The sequence below is a fragment of the Amphiprion ocellaris genome, chromosome 15 (genome assembly GCF_022539595.1).
Source record: "Amphiprion ocellaris isolate individual 3 ecotype Okinawa chromosome 15, ASM2253959v1, whole genome shotgun sequence".
NCBI classification, from domain to species: domain Eukaryota; kingdom Metazoa; phylum Chordata; class Actinopteri; family Pomacentridae; genus Amphiprion; species Amphiprion ocellaris.
In genome coordinates, this window is record NC_072780.1 from 6398486 (window position 1) to 6418965 (window position 20480).

General features: G+C 37.4%; 1 protein-coding gene across 3 annotated transcripts in view; it reads left to right on the forward strand.

Moving 5' to 3' along the window:
* The window catches only part of trps1 (trichorhinophalangeal syndrome I), a 139367-nt gene extending 131542 nt beyond the window's left edge, over positions 1-7825 (forward strand). For all 3 annotated transcript variants that reach the window (XM_023275374.3, XM_023275375.3, XM_035950557.2), the window contains exon 11: positions 769-7825. In XM_023275374.3, coding sequence (XP_023131142.1) covers positions 769-2379 — 1611 coding nt within the window. In that variant the 3' untranslated portion in view covers positions 2380-7825. The remainder of the gene's footprint in view (positions 1-768) is intronic.
* Positions 7826-20480: the final 12655 nt, after the last annotated feature.

Sequence of the window (20480 nt, forward strand, 5' to 3'; positions counted from 1 at the left end):
GTTTTTTATTATTTAATTTTGTCGTTATTCCGAAAAATATTGTACTCTGAGTGGGAGACATTACTTTTTGTCAAATAAAATTTGATTCTTGACGGTGAACTCCACTTGCACATCAGATGAAAGTGCACCCCCTTGTGGTTAGGGCAAAAAACACAGTCTGAAGACAGGCTGTATGTGTTCCTCTACTGGTCAGTTTAGCTTGGCAGTTAATTGTGCTTGACCCAATTCCATCTGAAATAAGATATTTAAAACTTTAATCTCTCATGGAAGAATTTATTGAGGGAAACAAAACCAAAAAAAGGGACTTTTGCTCTTTAGTGGATTATGGCACAGATTTATTGTTCTGCTTTGTATTTTTCACCTAGTTTCAAGTGGCTTCATGCTCAAACAGTGACTTTTTTGATCATGTGCTCAGTTCTATGACTAGTCTTATTTTTGTTTTTTTAAGTTAAAAATCACGAGGCATGACTGATTACTCAAAGCAGAGATGTCTATTTTTTTTTTTCATCCAGTTGATTGCACCATTGACATTCAAACTAGGTTCTTCATCTCTGAAACCACTTGTGCATTAAATAGGAATTTCATCATAGTCAAGTAATGCTGGGGTATGTATGCTTGACATTTATTAGTAAGGTCAGCAACTTTATCCGCATCAGTGGTGTACCGCGATAAAGCAGGGAAAAAAAGAGGAATTACCACCAGATGTATTGCTAACAGTCTAATTCCCTTCTGTTTATCATGTTCTTTTTTGTTTCTTTTGTCTTATAGACACCCAGACCTCTAAATATCATCAAGCAGAACAACGGTGAACAAATCATCCGACGGCGAACCCGAAAACGCCTCAATCCTGACTCGCTGTCGTCTGAAAATCCGGCCCCCAAGCAGCAACGAATCACCAACGAGGAGCGCATGAACGGGGAGGAGTCGGACAGAAGCTGTGCTTCAGTCAAAAACCAGCAGCCTTCCCCTCGCTCGCGCTCACCGCGATCCACTCAAGCCTTCTTAGCCAATCAAACGCTGGAGATCCACAGACGTATGCCGCCTCTTCTCCTCCCTTCACATCCCCCCTCCTCGATGGTAGTCGAGGGCAACGGAGGCATCACTGAGGTGGGGATAACATCAAAAGTAGAGGGTGGTAAAGGAGGAGGGGGATCAGAGAGAGGCAGCCCGATTGAAAAGTACATGCGTCCATCCAAACCGTCTAGTTATTCACCTCCTGGTTCACCCATTGAAAAGTATCAGTACCCCCTGTTCTCCTTACCCCTACCGTTAACCCTGTCTCCAGATCTGACCCCTGAGTCAGACTGGCTCAGATTCTGGACCAAGTATAAGATGGCAGCCGCCTCTGGGGTTCCCGGTAGCATCAGTAATCTAAGCAGCCCCGGCAGCCTCGGAAATAACGCTCATTATCTCAGTGCAATGGTGACTCCAGTACAGCATCATCAGCAAAGCTACACGGTGCCTTACTGCGCCTCTCCTTACTCTCCTCTTCCACCTCCTCCAGCTCCTGCTCACTATCCTCCTCCTCCTCTCCACACCCAGACCTCTTCGTCGCCGTCATTAGAGAACGATGCTCCTCTGGATCTTGCAATAAGACAAAGAGATACTAGTGCCGTAAACGCGCATGTGTCAACAAACGGTGCAGAGAGGAGAAGGCAGGAGTTGCCACTAACTGAGAGGTTGAGAGGGAACTGGAGAGGAGAGAAAGTGGAGGAGGAGAGGACAGATGAAGGAGGGATTCCGGGTGAGGAGATGGCGAAGGAGGTGAAGGATAATTTGACAAAATGTCAGTCAAGCGTCCCGTCAAATCTAACAATGGTGGAAGTGTCCACGCAAGATGACCTGACCAACCGCTGCATCCACTGCGGGATCTACTTCCTGGATGAGGTTATGTATGCCCTGCACATGAGTTGCCACGGTGACAAGGGACCATACCAGTGCAGCTTTTGCCTCCACCTGTGTGTGGACCGGTATGATTTCACCACACACATACAGAGGGGCTTACACAGGTACACAGACAAAACTTCACAGCAGAAAGGTCACACGCAAGACGGCACCATTCAGAACGCCACCGAGCGCGAGAGTCCGAATGTGACGACGGAGGAAAAGGACGGGGAGGATCAGTGTGAGGTCACAGGTGAGAGCGATGATGTAATAGGAACATGTGAGGACGACCAAGCAAAAGAAAACACAGGCAGTGACGCCAGTGACCATGAAACGGAAGCTGAAACGGAGGTAAGAGAAGATGCACTTGCCGTTGCAAACCAGGATTTAGAAGGCAAAGTGGCGTCAGATATCAGCAACGACGTCACAAAAACCACAGAGGTCACGGCTGTTGCTGACTCTGAAAAGTTGGATGAGAACACAGAAGGAAATTAAATCATGTCTTTGACTCACGCGAACCTTTAAGAACGTGTTATTGGATGAATAAGCTGTATGCCTTCATGTTCCTGGAGGCGAGCTCATGTCAAAATGGGCTTATCCTGGGCACTAAATAGAACACATCCTTATGCTGGAAGCACTCGGCTGTCAAATGGTCAAAAGTCATTGTAGGATCCAGCTGAACTACAGCAGGCACAGTTTGGAGAAATAGCCTGAATCCTCTGTTGAGTGACAGTCACTTGACGGCTCCGGGCATGCAGTTAGAATCGCCTTTAATAAACAGCCGCTTCTTGTGCTTTCCATCTGAGAGGATTTGGAAGCTGGACTGAAAGTTGGACTGGCCACATTTATGATGAGTTTGAGGAGCTCAACTCTTGCCTAGCCACCATACAGCAGAGCAAAAAAAGAAAAAGAAAACTAGATGCAAAACAAATAAACTGAGGTGAACTGAACTGATTTCTTATGCACCAAGCTAACAAGCTGGTCCAAACTAGTCTGGTGTATCATTCAGACTGTTTTATGTTGGTACAACCAGATCTGATCTGGTTTGAACTTCTTCTTTTTTCCCAGAGCATGTGTTTGACAGGTTTTTTTTTGTATTGTTTTATTTTCTCTGTGCAAATGGATCAAAAACCAAAACCTATTTTGACTATTTGAAGCCAATTTGGGCTGGATTGCAGTTCATTTGGTGGTACAAAATGATCAGTTGGTTTCTTTAACTTGTGCCGTATCGTTTCTCAAACTGATGGAGTTCTTGGATCAATGCAAAATCGCCGTCGGGTCATCGGTGGCCCCAAAACGGTAGACTGGTGGGGTTTAACCGTGACTTTGTGAACTGCTTACAGCCAGTTTCATCTGATAAAACTCCAGACCGAAGTGTTCTCTTCATCCATTGGGATTAAAACCAAGTGACATTATTTTCTACCTTCCTCTGTGCCATGATACTAGCTATGTGCCTGGCTGCCTGCCTAATAGAACAACCATCTATTAACCTGCTTAACATTTATATTAATAATAACAATGGTAATAATAATAATGATGATGACAATATCGTACAAAAAAATGCAATTTGCTACACTTTCGTATATAATATGTTATTTTGTAAAGGCAAATAATGCTTTTTTGCAGGAAATGGTACTATAAAAAATAGTCTATTTGAGTTTTTGAGTTCTATTTGGTTTTTTTTTTGTTTTTCTTCCTCTTGTTTTTGAGCTATTTGTTGTTCATGTCCTTAATGAGACTTTGATATAACAGCCGTCTAACAGAAATGGTACAGCATAAAAAAGAGGGGGTTGTGTGCATGCGTGCGTTTGTGTAACTGCATTTATGTGTGTAAGGATCAAAGGATGTGTCCGTCCCCAAGTGATGATGTAAACATAATGAAGGCTTGCGCTCAGTTTTTCAGTCCTCAGGGGTCACACGTGTTGCACACCTACCCACCTGTTTCACAGCATGTGACACATCATTTTTACATGTTAAATGGTCTAACGGTTTTAGCATGTTGCATAATGTTCTCTTATATATGTTCTTATTGTGTTTTTTATGTGTTCATAGGTCAACATGGTCTTAGTATGTAACTTTTTTTTCTGTATGTCTACATATTGTTAGGATACACAGTTTTATAGAGAGACTTAGGAACTTAGGGAGTAAAACCCTAAATTTTATCAAAAGGATCAATTGTTTGGGTTAGCTGTATGAACTTTTTGCTCTGTATTGAGTCTACAGAGTTCCTTGCCTACAGTGTTTTATCTCATTGCTGAGTTTGGTAGGTTACCTCTATGTAGCATGTTAGCATCGTATCAAATTTGCAAAATATGTTGCCTTTTCTATGGATGGGAACTGTTACATGTTAGACCGAAATAATACTGAAAAAAACATGAGATGATGTAAAGTTAAATTTTTAGAATTCAGTGAAGTAAAATCATCATGTTGCTTTCAACTCCAGCTAATTCATCACCTACATTGGCCATTCATTACTGCTTTCAATCCATCTTGCAAATACAATACCGAAAAAAAACACCTGCTCTGTTGAATAGTTTCCATAACTGAGTCTCTCTTTAAGCCAAATTTTTTCATTTTTCATCAGTTTTCATCTTTTGTCACTTAAGATGTCACGTCAGGTCCTCGAAAGTCCCCCTGGTCTTGACAATGGAACAACATGGTAGCCATCTTGTTTATTTTTCTACTGAGAGAGTGACTTCACCAGCCTTGCTGCCTTAGTTGCTAGGAAACACAAAAAAAGATAAAGGAAACATCAAGGGACTCCTTTGAAGGAAATATTATAAGGCCGAAATAAAATCGAAGATGCTAAAGAATGAAAAAAATAAAGATATTTTTCTACGCTTATCCAAAATACGTGAATGAAAAATATTCCGCCTAGTGCCTGGTATCTTGTACCATTTTTTTCAAACAGGTATGTTTTGTTGTCTGTGTTAAAAAATGTTATGTAAGCTATGAGTCACGTCAGGCAGAAGTCGGACTGCGAGATTGATTCCCACATGCGCCAAATTGTCTGAGTCATTGTTTATGATACTTGACTGTCTGGTCAAACTTTTCATGTTCAGCCCACAGGAAAGACCCATTTCCTTTTGTTTTGGTTGCTATGCCAACTGTCAATCACTAGTTAACTATTTTTCCAATTGTTTTTTTGCATGGATGTACACTACTTTGTAGAAACGTTGAGCCGTTTGCCTCAGTTACTTCTATGAAAGACACATTAAGAAGAAAATGCTCTTGACTGTGTATTTGGAGAAATGTGCCCATATCATGCTAAAGGTAATTTTCATTGGTCATGCACTAAGGTTACTAAGGTTAGCATGAGTGCTAGCTTTGTAGCCATTCTGGGTAAATGGTCTAAAGTAGCTGCTATTTACCTGCCATGCATTTACAAGCAGTTACAAACTATGTATAGCTCCTCTTATAAATTTAGCCAAATCATTTGTATTGCTATTAATATTAGAGGTTTTTTGACTTTAAATTACAAGTCAAATGTGAGTGATGCTGATTCAAACATTTTTTTTCCCCACTAAAGATTATTCTACGGTGCTGAGGAAGAGATTATTATTCATTTTTTTCACGTGGTCAACATTTTGTTGGTTTCCGAAGACATTTGGATTTTACCTTTTATCACCAAAATACAATAAATCCATCCTTCTGTTTAGAAGTCATCAAGAAATAATAGCTGAACTTTTGACCGGAGCAATCAGTGCTGGTTTCAGGCTAACACTTTTAGTATTTACAGAATTTCCCTCTGGAGATTAATAAAGTCTGTCTAAGTCTATTTACCTTAAATCAAACTTCTTCGTATGAATACCTTGTGTAGTTGATCATCATGTATTTGAGCAAAGCATTTCAGGTTCTTCTAAAATACTGAAGGCGTTTTGCATTTTACATGATTCAAACCACCTGTTTGATCATGACTGTCTGAATATGACACAACAAAAGACCAAGGAACCTTCAAACTGTCAATGCAACGGATTTACAGTGAAGTCTGGCTGGATGAATTAGCTCAACTCCTTCACCACGTATAGCTCAACTATCCATATTACATGTATCAAGTGAAGGCATCTTAACTCCGTTAGTTTCATGCTTCAGAAGCTTCTTTTATTTTGAAGTTTGCCCTTCATTTGGTGACCAGGTCCCATCATATAAGTAAGCGGTCTTGTTCTTTTGCTCTAATGTGTTCAGTTTTTAGTATAAACTTTTGGGGTACCTCTTAAGGGGCTGCTAGTGAAATAAAAAACTGTTTACGATTGTAAATGTAGCAACAAAAAAAGAGAAAAGGAATTACACACGGCATTCTTAAAAGACAGAACATAGGGATGGATGGAGGGATACCTGCTGAGATGGATGAATGGGTGCCTTTGAAGAATATGTGGAGAGAAGGTGGATGAATAAAGGGAGGATGGGATCAAGTGTTGCTTGTAGTGCCTGATGAAAAGAGGTTCAGTTGATATATCCCCTCTCTTTCGTTTGCCTCTTTACCTCCCTTCAGTGTCACTTCCATCCTTTTCATCTGCTGTTTTTAATGTAACGTTCACTTTACCTCTCCAGCTTGTGTTTTGTTTTGGTGTCCCCCTGCTGCAGCTATCCTCCACCACTCCTCTCTCCTGTGTTCCTCCACTTTCCCTGCATCTCTTCTTTTGATAAATGTATGAAGGTCTTCTCAGCTGGGAGTCAGATTGAGGAGGATTTAAATGGGAGTTGGGTGATTGTGTCACACCGTGTTACATCCAGAGCTGACAGGCTGACCTATCTGCTTGTGTGAAGTTCTAAATTGTTAGTTGAAAGAATTTATTACAAGCAGGATTTTATTTCCTGGAAGCAACGTTGGGATTCTCTCACATTTGGGTTCATTTATTTTCCAAGAGGACTGACATGATAAGAATAGAAAATCAAGTCTTTTTAAAGAATTCTCCAAACAATGTTCTCAAGATTTTCATGGGATTTCTATTAAACAGTCGGAGGAGGACTGTGAAATTAAAAGGATGAACTAGTTTTGCCTTTCCGTCTGCGAAATCTGGGTTTACATTGTATCTTGATGAACCACAAAGATTTCTCAGTGGGGCTGGAGGCAAATACAAATTCTGATGCCAAAATGTTTCAGTAGTTTAGCTTTTGAAGGAAAATACTTTCCCTTACTTACCGAGTTGAAAGTAAAGAGAGCAGCCTTGATGATTAAAACTTTGCTCATGCACTTTTCATACTGTAAGTGCTCTGCAGAACCCTGCACTGTCTTCTTTTGTTCATTTGCCAACATTGACTCCCACGAATCATGTAAGGATACTGTATTTCTAAAAAATACATAGATAGTCGTGTTTAAAGGAAACTTGGGAGAACTTTTCAGATACAGTGACTGTATGTTTTTAGGTTTGATGGCATTTCAAATCAGCGTTTACATCAGGAGGCCTTTACAAGTGTTTTTAATTTTTTTGTCTTTGTCAGAATGTGTTATAGAAAATGATGCTGTTGCTTGCACTCCATTTATTATGTTCTTATTGCCAAGGAAGGGACAACACACACACACACACACACACACACACACACATACATGCAGTGGTACGGATTGAGTGTACATTTTGGGGTGTACAGTGTTAACCAAGGCCAGTTTATTATTGGCCAGACACACACATGCACACACACACATGCACACACACACAGCAAATATGTACATTTAATCAATATATTTTAAGTAGAATTTTGTTTCTATTCAGTTGAATGGCTTTTATAGAAAAAAATGGGATTTTTTTTAGGTTATGTTCTCTCTCATGTTGTATTTTATTCTGCTACTTTCTGTACGTTATTGTTTTTAGGTTTTATTTCATGCAAAAAATGATATTTCAACAACATATTTTGACAGCCAAGAAAAGTTTGTTACACAGCTAAACTTGAAGAATAATGTTGATGATGATGATAATAATTAATAAAAGTAATAACAAACATGCTCAAAGTGGACAACGGGTGATTTGTTAAGAATTTGTTTATTTTTTTTACATGTGCATATAGTGTGTTTATATGCTACAAGTCATATTGTGAGTGAAAGGAGTCAACACTCTGGCAGCCTGCGTGTCAACAGGTTTACAACAATATCTTTATAAATAACTTTCAATTTCACTTTTACTCAATTGTATATATAGAATATATAGAAGAATCTTTGTGTAAAAATGCCAGGTGGTGTTTGGTTATAGGCAGCCATGTTGATTTTAGGTCTGAAAACAGCAAAAATGTCAAGTATGATACCTGTCAACTATGATACAAAAAGTCCTGCAGTTATATATTGATCCACATGGTCTTTACGTGTATATTTAAACTACCGTTCATGACTGTGTGTAACAAATCTAGGGGAAAATTCCTGTCAGCTTTCTGCATCATTGTTCTTCTTTGACTTTAAATGTGTGGCCCCACACAATCGGTGAGTTATTCCTCTGTCATTTTATTGTATATAGGTGTTAGATTTAGTTCTTTCTCAAATTCCGAACAAGTAACAGACACAGAGATGAGCTTTTATGTGTTCAATCAACAACAAAGAAGGACTCGAATAAGGAGACTAGAAGAGAATACCCATGTTCTATAAATCCTCAGTCAACCAAACAGAGCAGCTGTGGCCTTGTACAGTATGTAAATCCCTGTCACCATGTGTTTTCATGAATGAGTTCTAATCTGAGACAAACTGGGGACTTTGAGAGTGAAATGCCACAAGTGTGGATGTCGTAGAATAATGAGATGTGTTTTTTACACAGAAAGCTTTCATACCAACTCGGGTGAATTTTTTTCCCCAGAATAGGTAAAAGTAAAACCTTGAAACTCACCTCCTACTGTGCTCTCTGAATGTAACAGGAGCAGCACAACATTCGTATATTTCTAGTCTGATTTGTTCTTCACTACCACCGGCCTCCTTTTATTATTTTACAAGCTTGCCTTTTTCTCCTGACAAAAGTATTGGATTTTTTTTCCGCTTAGGCTTTTGCACAACTTTGTGTTTAAATGCGTCACAGTAGAAGGTCCACAGAGGGTACATTTTATCACCTTCCAACCCCTTCTTAAGAATCAAGCAAAGATTTCAGTTTGTAAACATAAAATTTGAAATTCCAGTGTGAAAATTTCAATTTATTTCACATTTTGGGCACACTGCAAGCTTTCCCCTGGAGCGATTTCCAGTTCAGACTGTTGGCTTTAAACACAAGATAATCAGTCCTGTGACTTCACTGACCTTCTTTTCCCTCGACACTGATCTCAAGCCAAGGTTTAGCTCTGCTACATTGACAGTTCAAATGGTAACATTTGAGAAGAATTATTTGTATTTTTTGAGGTACAATGAACACTGCATATTGTATTTTGTCTCCAGAAACAGCAGCTCATTGACTTAACAGAACTGGTATTTCGTGGCAAAGACTAAATATAAATTTTGGCAATGCAACCAGAGGCTCATATCTTCCCCACACCACACGGAAATGATTTGAGAGCCAATTTTAATCTTCTCACAACCCTCCTTTGGGTCAGAAACTTTGACAAACTTAATCAGTGCAGCAGAGCTATCTGTCAGAAGACAAAGGCGTCTAATCTTAGGTCTATATTATGTTTAGCATTATCAGTTTATCTTTGTGTTTATAATATGAACATTGATCAGAGTTGATTAAGTCAGCAGTGAAATTATGTAGCAGCGGGCCGGGTGCCATTTAAATGTGTGTGTGTGTGTGTGTCTGTGTTGAGAGTGCACAAGTGTGAGATGATTGGCCAGAGAAAGTCAGTGTCAGGCTTGAATACTAAACACCCTGGTGTCTACTGGAGAGGTCAACACACAGACACACACAGCGGCACATAATTATAAAACCTGTTCAAGGCAAAAATGATCCAATAAATGAATAAGCTGTAAAATGAAAGCAATGTAAAAACAACAATTCACAGAGCCGCTTGCCTATAACGAATACTAAAAGCAACAAATGCATTGAGATGGAAGATGTATGCCTGCGCACATTGAATTTCTCTACTTTTTCAGCATCATGCCTGCGTATCTTTTCTGTATGCGCTGTCTGCCCCTGCCAATCTGTCTGTCAGCCCGCCTGTCTGCCTGTTTAAACATCTTGAAAACATCGTCTCTGTTTATTGTAATTCATGTTTATGTATGAGTTACCTGCACCGCTGACAGAAGGTTCCACTGTGTTTTCTCCACGTGTCAGAGAGCAAAAAGAGTCGCGTGTGTGTTGGCGTGCTCATGTATGATGGAGCGTTGTTGTTGTTGTTGATGTCATGTTTTCATACATGTTGATTGAGTTGTCACCTGTTGCTCGGCATTGTGTGACAGTTTAGATCTCATATTGTGACAAACGGAGACATCATAGATACATAGATGTATAGATGGATAGATGGATGGACTGAGAGGCTATAAGCATGCACAGAGGAACCGACAGACACGGAGAAACATGGATGAAGACAATAGGATAGGGAGAGGGCAAAAGAAGAGAAAGGATTCGCTTCTAGGCATTTTTAATATTGATTGTTTCCCTCTCTGACCACTGTGCGGTCTGGGAGCTGATTTCATATTCACATTAGGGTCTCAAATAGATAGACAGATAGATGGGTAGATGGATAGATGAGTGGAGGCGGGGAGAAGAGATTCATTAACTCCATCAGTTATTTATTTATCAGAATGAGCTGCTGTAATAAGAGCAGGCTCTCTGCCTCTAACCAATCCCCGTCCCCAATGAAAGTATAATTACAGCTCTGCATCATCTCAGTATGTCGGCTGTAAATCATCAGCTTTGCAGGTCCACTGTAGAGAGATTTGATTTGCTTTGCAATCTCCTTTCTCTGTTTCCTCTTTTTTTCTGTTTTGCAGTTTATATACTCTCTTCCCTTCCCTTCAGATCATCAATAGAGTAGTCCATCTCTCTATGCTTTCCAAATTCCCCAGCCTGTTTCCCATCTTGTCATTATGTATATATTCATATAAAGATCCCTCCGGTTAAAATGTAGTTATATCTTGTTAACATGTCCTTATGGTGTTTTTATATCCTTGAATCAAGAGTGAAAAAAAAATCAACAAGCTTAAAGCTGCAGTGTACCAATCACAGTCTCAAAAACACGGATACAGACTTCCACGGTTTGAAACGTAACAAACTGGCAGACTGGGGCTTCCTGTATGATTATGTTTTCCATTTCGAACATACATGGCTGAATTCTAAATTGAGCCATAATAATACAACTTGCCATCGTGTGGTGTGGCATACGTTTACGTCTAGACGTCTTTGAGTCAGCTCACATGTCAAGATCTAGAAATTATTTTAGATTTACAGTTTTACAAATTTGCAATTTGCAGTTATTATCTTCTCTGTAATTTTTACACTTTGAAAAGTCATCCCATGACCTGGATTGGACCCTCTGGCGGGCCGCTTTTGGCCCAAGGGCCATGTGTTTGACACCACTGTCCTAGAGGAAACAGCAGTGTAGAATTACATCTGAGCCATCTTGTGGCAGAAAGGATTTTTTTTTTTTTTTTTATGCCTTGATACACAAAGATGAGTTTTGAAGGGTTTAATCAATGACTAGAGAGGGACTTTTAAAAACCCTATAAAACCAGAGGACTTTTCTAGCAAACATTACTGAGGTCTCCTCAACTGGATTATTAAGCAGTCCATTTACACAGTATACAGCATACTCAGCTGAGGATTTATGGCAGCAGTATGCTGTATGTAGGTCACTTCAATATAAAATATTGTATCTGGGTTTAGTGTGAAGAAGGAACATGTCACTTAGTAACAGTTTTGCTTACTGACATGTTTTCTCAACAATGTCAATGTACATTCTCAGTCATCCGGGTCATGATGATCCCAAGAGTTTCAGTGGAAAGCAACTGGATTACTCTTCATGCTGTTTGAAGACATGTCACCTCTCATCCAAGAGGATTCTTCAGTTCTAACTGACTGGAGGAGAGTCCCAGATATACTGTATACTGCAGTCCCTAAAGACATGGCTAATGGTCCAATAATGACCCAAAACTGTCATGCCTTGAGGTGTGAATGGTTGTGAAACTGCAAAGTCAAGAATGACTCAAGATGTTAATGGTAGCGCAACTTTCTGGAGGGAGATGTTAAGACTGTATTATAAGTACCTGATAAGTAGCATCATCGACTCCCCTCCTCTGTTCCAGTTAACCACAGATGGCTTCTTGACTCTTCTCTCAAACTTTTAATGGTCTTTTAATGGCAAATGTATAATATCACCAGACATATGCCTTAGGAAGATTTTAAGATTCAAAGGAGATGTTAATGTTTTGAGATTGTCTATATTTACGATAAAAGGTAGTGAAAGAAAGAAAAGGACTAAATGTGTCCTCCTTGTTCTTTGAAGTCAGACACTCATTTACACAATAGACCTTATCAGGTCAATATGCACTCACATAGATAACGGATTGCAAATCAATTCACACTTAGGGTCAACAAACACAAAGTGTTGACTTGTGGGGAAATGTACAGTCTCATGCATATAAACTGTATATCTACAGACACACACACACACACACACACACACACACACACACACACACACACACACACACACACACACACACACACACACACACACACCCACACACACACGCACACACAATTGCATACACAATCACCCACACACTGCTTCATAAATACCTAGCTTTTCCTTGCCCCGTCCTTCACATTAGGGCTCTGGAGTTCTTTAATAATAATTCCCTTAATAATATCTCCACACAATAACAACGATAATGCTATGGGCCTGTGTGAATGTGTGTGCGTCCGTGTGTCCTCGAAAGACTATTTCTATTTCTGTGGAAAACTGTGATAAGGTTTTTGCTGTTTCCTCACCTGCAACCCACCACCCCTCCATGATATAACCTCCTCCCCCCACTTTTTCTAATAAAATGCATTTTAATTTTCTCCCGAGCACATGAGAGGACATCAGGACGAGCAGGAAGAACAGCACACAATAAAATCTTCTCTCTTATTTCTGGCCGGTTTTCTTTGAATTACGTCTATACTAGTTGGTATCTTTATTCTTGTTGGGTTGGCTTGTTTTCCTCGATTTTTATTCTGATTATATTTTTAGGTCTGTACAGTTTCTGCATTGTTTATTAAACTTTAATAGGGTTCTTGATGTGAACGGGGGTGTTTATCTGTGCTGTGTGGTTTTTTTTTTAATCAAAGACAGACTCAGTGTATGCTGGACGTGTGTATGTGCAGTTTAAACATTAATAATGCTGCTTTCTCTTCAGCTATCAACAGAAACTGAATTAAGCAGGAGGAAGACTCACAGCTAATCTGAGCCAAACATTTAGTAGCTCCTAAATACCTGCAAGTACAGTTCTGATTATTATAACTGAGTTTATTTATAATCATTTTGTATTTTAGGATCTGTTTTGGGCCATGACTCTTTGCTCACAGAGCTCTGATGTACACTCATGCAGTGCCGATGCTTCTGTTCCTTTCTCCTCTATTGTCTCCCACCGTCTCTGTCTTTCCAATCATCAGTCTGCTCATCATGCAATGTCTCCCAAACAATTGGAAGTTGATTCAATTTGGGAGGCTAATGCATCTCACCGCCGCATTCTGGCATCTTCAAAATTGAAGTGATTGTCCAAAACAGTTCTGTAAACACAGGTCAAAACAGGATACATCATGCACCGGTGAAGACATCTTCGCTTATCGTCTGTCGTGGATTCTCATTAATTGCCTCTTTTGGGACTCAGAGTTGAAGCTGAGGTCAGCATGGAGGGTTGAAACATGAAAAATAGACTAAATTAGATATGAGTAATATCTTGCAAAAGTTATTCACATTTATCTTTTAAACATTTGACACACTCAGTTTACACACACAAGACACTAACTAAACTGTTGTATCACCATAATTGCAAGCAACCAACTTCTAATGTATGCAGAGGCTGCAGTTAATCAGTGCCGAGGCAGTAAAAGAAGTAAAAGAAACATTCAGATGCCCTAAAACATTTCATATATCATTAATAGAGACAGTAGCACATTACAGTGCAGCATGGTGGAATACAGAAATGAGAAATTATCTTCTGAGGCAATGACAAATTATGGATGAGAGATGAATAAGCATCTTTGTAGAGCCTATAATCATTTTTTAATCAGCCTATCAGTAAGTTACTGTAAGCTAATTTTCACTTTGAGTCTGGTCTGAGGCACAAAACTGGTAGAACTGAATGAAGGCAGGTTCCTTTTTGACATTGATGTATGTTTTGAATTTTGAAATTGTGGTTTTCATGGTTTGCCATTATAACACCACCTGTCAATTAGAACCAAAAGTGAAAGTTAGACACAAAAAAGTTTCCTCCCGTTTATTTTTCTTGCTGTGGGCTTATTAATAAGGAGTTCTAACTTTTCAAAGAGCACCAGTGGAGCATGTGTTTATTCCACAGCTCCGTACGAGCCCACAAAATACCGTAATGACCGACTTGGGTTGGGTTATTTAATCTTCTATTCATGCTTATCAGACTCGTAACTGCACTGACAGAAAAATTTGCCGGATTAAAAGTCAGAGCCAAGGGCAATTTAACTTCACGCGTCACTAACTTCCTCAATGATGATTCTAATAGCATGTATACATCTTAACTTAGCTGTAGGCTATTGACATTTCACATCAACAACCATTAATGCAGCAAGGACTTTATCCATAGTGAAGTTCAGTAAGGGAGGGATATTTATTGACAACTAAAGATTGCTCTTCCTTACTATATCCCTCTTTGGTTTAACATTGCCTTGGCAAACTTAAAGAGAAATGCTGCTTTGGAGTGTGAAAAGGTGACTCAGCTCCAGGCCACGGTCTGTTCCTATGCACCACCAACACTGTACTGACACAGGAGTTGGAGAAAGAACTAACTTGAGAGGAAACTTTTAGTGTGTTATTTAAAATGCTCTGGCAGCAGGTCCTTCAAAATGCTCCTGAAAGGTAGAATTATCTTTTCACAGTTGTTAAATGAGTTTTAGCAATCTCCACTGTATGAAAAGAGTTAAATGTGGGTGAGAAAACAGCAGCAAACACCTGCTTTAAATCATTTGAACCAGGTTAACAAAATGATATTATCTCAGATCCAGCCCTTTTGGCTTTTTAAAATGAAGATAGCTGTACCTCTCATCGCAGGTTGAATGTGTTCGCCAAAAGCGTTTAACCGGTGACTCATTTCTTAATGATTTAATTGAATAATTTTGATAGGCCTGAAGAGCCCAAATTATCTCATGATTCACAAGCAGAAACCAAACTGAGAAAAAGTCTGCAACAACACAAGTGACTGACAGTATCACAAGTATATTTATGGAAGTGCTGTACTTAAGTACAGTTTTGAGATACTTGTACTTTACATGAGTGTTTCCATTTGATGCTACTTGATACTTGGACTCCATAACCTTTCAGTTGGAAACTTCTACTCCCCTAAATTCTTTTGACAGTTTTAGTTACTCTTAGTGTTACAGTTTTATGGATGAGTGGATATAACAAGCTTTGAAAATGACACACACAGTTAAAGATTAAATGAGTGGTTTTCAACCTTGTCGGTTTCTTACCAAAAGCTCACATTTCAGAACCCTGAACGTCTCACCCGGTTTTATTTCAATACATTTTTGATGATCCAATATCTCATAAAAAAAACCAAAGATTGAAAAAAAAAAAAAAATCCTAAAACAGATTTCTATATTAGAATTTTTTTTCCTATTCCACAAATTTTCTGATTATTCCTTTAGCTGTATCTCCTGTTCCTGTATTTAAAGTACTTTAAACCTCTAACAACTATAAGATTAACATGCCGCTGAGATACTGGTGCTTTAGTATTAGTCATCTAATGATGTCATATATAATAATAATAATAATAATAATAATAATAATAATAATAATAATAATAATAATAATAATAATAATAATAATAATAATAATAATAAATTTTATTTATAAAGCGCTTTTCCAAAAACTCAAAGACGCTGTACATAAAATACAATAAGATAAAACAAAACAGTTAATTAAAATCAGTAGACAGTAAAACAAGTTCAAGATAAAATACAGAATCACTTAAGGAAAGCAGATCTAAAAAGGTGAGTCTATATATATAATAATATATCAATCAGAGGGAATAAACCTCTTTTATGTTAATATTTTAACTGAAATCTATTTTCTCACTTAAAGATTTTCATGCAGAACCTGTAGTGGAGTATTTTTTTTTTTTTTTTAAATTTCTGTATTGATACTTTTCCTGAAGTATAGGATCTGAATACTTCTTCCACCTCTGAGAGAGTTGAGAGAGTTGTATGAAAACCCATTTCATACAACAGGATTTTATTTTTAGGCTTTGTTGTCCTGTCAGCATCACACCATTTTAGCTTACCTTAGAAGATCCATTATTTTGCACAGGCCCATTTTTGTCCACAATGTGCTTTGAAGAGATGGAGCCTCCATCCTCTTCTAATCCTTCAACCAGAAATGTAGGAAACAGCTGGGCAGAAAACAAACTTGAGTGCAGGCATTCAAATGGGTAAAGTGAAATCTGGACACCAGTACACTTGATTAACAGACTGTACCACTGCTTCAATGTATTTTAATTGTCCTTTTGTTTGTTTCTAACAGCAGTATATATAATGAGCTGTTTAAACAAAGTAAAGTAAATTAAATTTACTTGGTATTTCAGAGTCAGAACAAATGACTCAGAACCAAATTTTTGCTACAAAAGTTAGATTTTATTTTATTTAAAACTGTGTGAATTGTGTGTTTGAAAAAAGAGAGATTCTCTTTAATTTAGCAACCCATTTGCAGTGACTTGCTTTAAAGCCACCTGCATTCTCATGTGATGACAATTTTCCATTTTCTGCAGAAGAACGCAGCTGAAAGTTCATTAAAATTGCAACAACAATATTAAGACTAATGCTGAACATCCACAACATTAAAAACAATGTCAATATATAATTGAGGGACTTTTGAAGTCCATGGGAAATATTTTGAATATATTTTTATTAAAAGTTTTTTTTAAAAAAAAATATATTAAATAAATAAATAAATAAATAAATAAATATAAATAAATAAATATATATATATATATATATATATATATATATATATATATATATATATATATATATATATATATATATATATATATATATATATATATATATATATATATATATATATATATATATATATATATATATATATATATATATATATATATATATATATATATGGTCTTTACAAATTCCATAATTATTTATTAGGGAAACAATCACTCATTAATAAAAAATGACTGGATATCACTAAAATGCCAACTAAGTAACCATCCCAATTTATTAACAACCACCTTCTAATTAGCTAAATAATAATAAAATGAGCTTATTCAAAAACAGTTTTGATTGTGTTCTTTTTATTAAGTTGAGATAATCATGACAGATGTTTCTTTTTTGGCAATATATCAAATTTTATATTGAAAATAACAAATTGTATCTGTGTCTGAGAAATCCCTTCCAACTAAGTTCCCCATTACAGAAACACCTCTCAAGGAAGTGTGTTAATTCCAGATCACATGACCTGCTCCACATGATGTCATTTCCTCCTGAAGAAAAGACTGGCAAGACTCCAAGGCTTTCTGAGTTATTTAATATAAAGTAGTGTGTGAGTCAAGTGTGGATTTATGGCATGTCAACAGGTTTACTACAATATCTTTATGAATAGCTTTCAATTTTAATTTTACTCAATTGTATATATAATATTTAGAAGAATCTTTCTGTAAAAATGCCATGTGGTGTTTGGTTATAGGCAGCCATGTTGATTTTAGGCCTGAAAACAACAAAAATGTCAACTATGATACCTGTCAACTATGTTACAAAAAGTCCTGCAATTATATATTGACCCACACCTGTGTATATCAAACACTTTCCTGTAATGTAAAGCCTGAAATAGGTGCTGTATATTGTGATGAATTCCATGAATTAATGAATTAACATCAGTCTTTCCTCTGGTTGCATGAAAAAGCACAAAAACATATTTTAAAACGCTGACAGCGCTGCCATGTGGCTACTTTCCAAGAGCCTCATGCCTCCCTCTTTTTCTGTCGGAACATTGCTGCCCTAACCTTTTGCTTTCCCACCGTTGGCTGCTTTTAATCTTGGTGATCCAAGAATTTAAGATGCTCTTCCTGTGTTCCACTAATTGAGTTTGTTTGGCAATACCTTGATCACTAGATATCAGCTGCAGGCAGTGTTTCGATTTCAGTGTTTACATGGGTCAAATTAACATATGTTGTCTAACAATTTGATGAAGAGGGATTAGTTTAATAGTTGGTGTATTGCTCATTACTCCGCTTCATGGCAGTGTGGGATTTCTTTAAGTAGAACGCAAAGGTCAAAGTGTGTTGACCTTAAAGCTAAGCTTAGAAGCCGAAAAAATATAGATAATATGACCTTCCCTTCATTATATGTGCAAAATGTAATGATGACAATGATCAGAAAGCCTTAATTTTACTACAAACTTGCTTGTAGATGATCTCAGTGTAAGTCAGTAAATATAGCTTTTAGTGGTCATCAAAGTAAAGAGGCAAAGAAGAAAAAATAAGAGAAATGAGTGGAGACAAAGAGAAGCAGAAGGAGTGAATGAAGTGATGGCAGCTCCCACCTCTCTGCTCTTCTCCTCCCTCCACCTCATCCATCCATTATTCAGTACACCTTCAGGTCAAACTCTCAGTGTCTTCTTGACATCTCCCCCATCTCCTCTCTGCTGTATCTCCCATTCCTGTTCCCCTCTCTGTATCTTTCCTTTCTCCGTTTCTCTGACTGCCACCCCTTCATATTCCCTAGAAACGACCTGAGGGATGAGAGACCTCGCTGTGAAATGTCACATTTTTATTGATGTACTTTTTTTTTTTTTCATATTTCAAGATTTTAATTATAGGCGTATGCACAGAGCTTTTTTTGAAGGGTCGGAGCTCCTGACAGTAAAGAAAAGTTCTTTACTGCCACTTGCACTTCTCTGTTTTCACTATTTCTTCTTCTGTCTTTATGTACACAGGCAGGGCAGAGCACAGAAAGACACCGAAGTGAACCTGAATATTGAATGTGTTCGTTTTTATTCAAAATCAGTCATTTTGCATTTGTAAATTCCTGTAAGTATGGAGAGTCAGTGTTGACCTTTGCACGTGTATTTTCTCTTTTTATTAAAGATTTGTGCAACAAGTATTTCTCCAGATGGAGCTTTCTGATCTCTGTACACAAAAGCATAGTAGCCTGCCGAGTCTGCACTGAATGGGTAATGTAGCCCACTTTAAAATTGTCAAATTGATAGAGAGCAGAGTCTCGGACATATTCTGCAGTCAGCATTTTAAAGAGTTTCCTTCACACTTGAAATTAAAACACTAATTTCACACTTTCATCTTCCCATTTTCTCTCATCTCTCTGCATCTCTTAGTCACAGTGTTGAGGCAATATTACCTGTAGGCTGAGTATTGTTAAAATGGGACACCTGGCAAATTGAGACAGTTAAGCTTTGCAATGAATATTTTTTTTCCATGGAATATCCACAAACCAGTGCTTAAAGATAGTTGAAAAGGCATTTTACAACATCATAAGTGGAGATGACAGTGAATCAGACTCACAGTGGTAATTGAAAAAGGGTTGTAATATTCCATTTATTAAGCTTATACAATTCTAAAAAGAAATATTTACTGCTTGATTCCAATGTATTTCACAATGGGATGCAATTCTGCATAAAAATTTTAAAGAATTAATTCTACACTTCTTTAACCTTTTTGAAAAATGCAAATATTGTTAGTGTGCCACTGCTATAATTAGATATAGTTAAAATAAGGCACCTGATGCTGTCATAATGGGACACTGTTCTGTTATTTTTATGTTTTTTGTTTTTTTTTGAGGGTCACAAAACACATTAAAAGAAAACAAATTTCCAAACTGGATCATACATAATTACTCTTAAATATGTTATCAGATAAGTTGTTGGACCAAAGCTAAGAAGAGCAAGCATAGCTATGCTTTAACTTATCTACTTAGAAAGAATTACTACACCAGTGAAAGCTTATTTTACTTCTTTTTCTAATATATATAATCCTAATTTACAGTGGTGGAAAAAAGTTTTCGGACACCCCATACATTTGCATGTATATTGCATTAAGAATCACTCTTCAAGTGCAGCTTCTTTTAGTACAGTCACAGCCATAATACTAAATAAATCCTTAGAAAGCCATTAAAAACTTAAAATTGATTGGTTCCATAAAAATAAAAATTTTAAGTAATGGGTCATTTTGGTAGGATTTAGTTTTGCTAGTTTTTCTTGTAAACAATCAATTAAAAAAATATGATTTGTATTTGTTTGTGTCTGTCTAATGCAGCCACACCTTTTGAAACACACACACAAAAAAATTTTCCACAAATATTTCATGATAATGTCTGAGTGTAAAATTTTAAGGGTGTCCGAAACTTTTTTCCACTACTGTAAATAAATGCGAAATATATGAATATTTTTAACTGAGTGAATGCTAGGCCTATGTGGTGGCTGTGGTCAAAATAGTTTTGAAAGCTCGGTTTAAATAAATGAATGAATGAATAAATAAATAAATAAGAATAAAA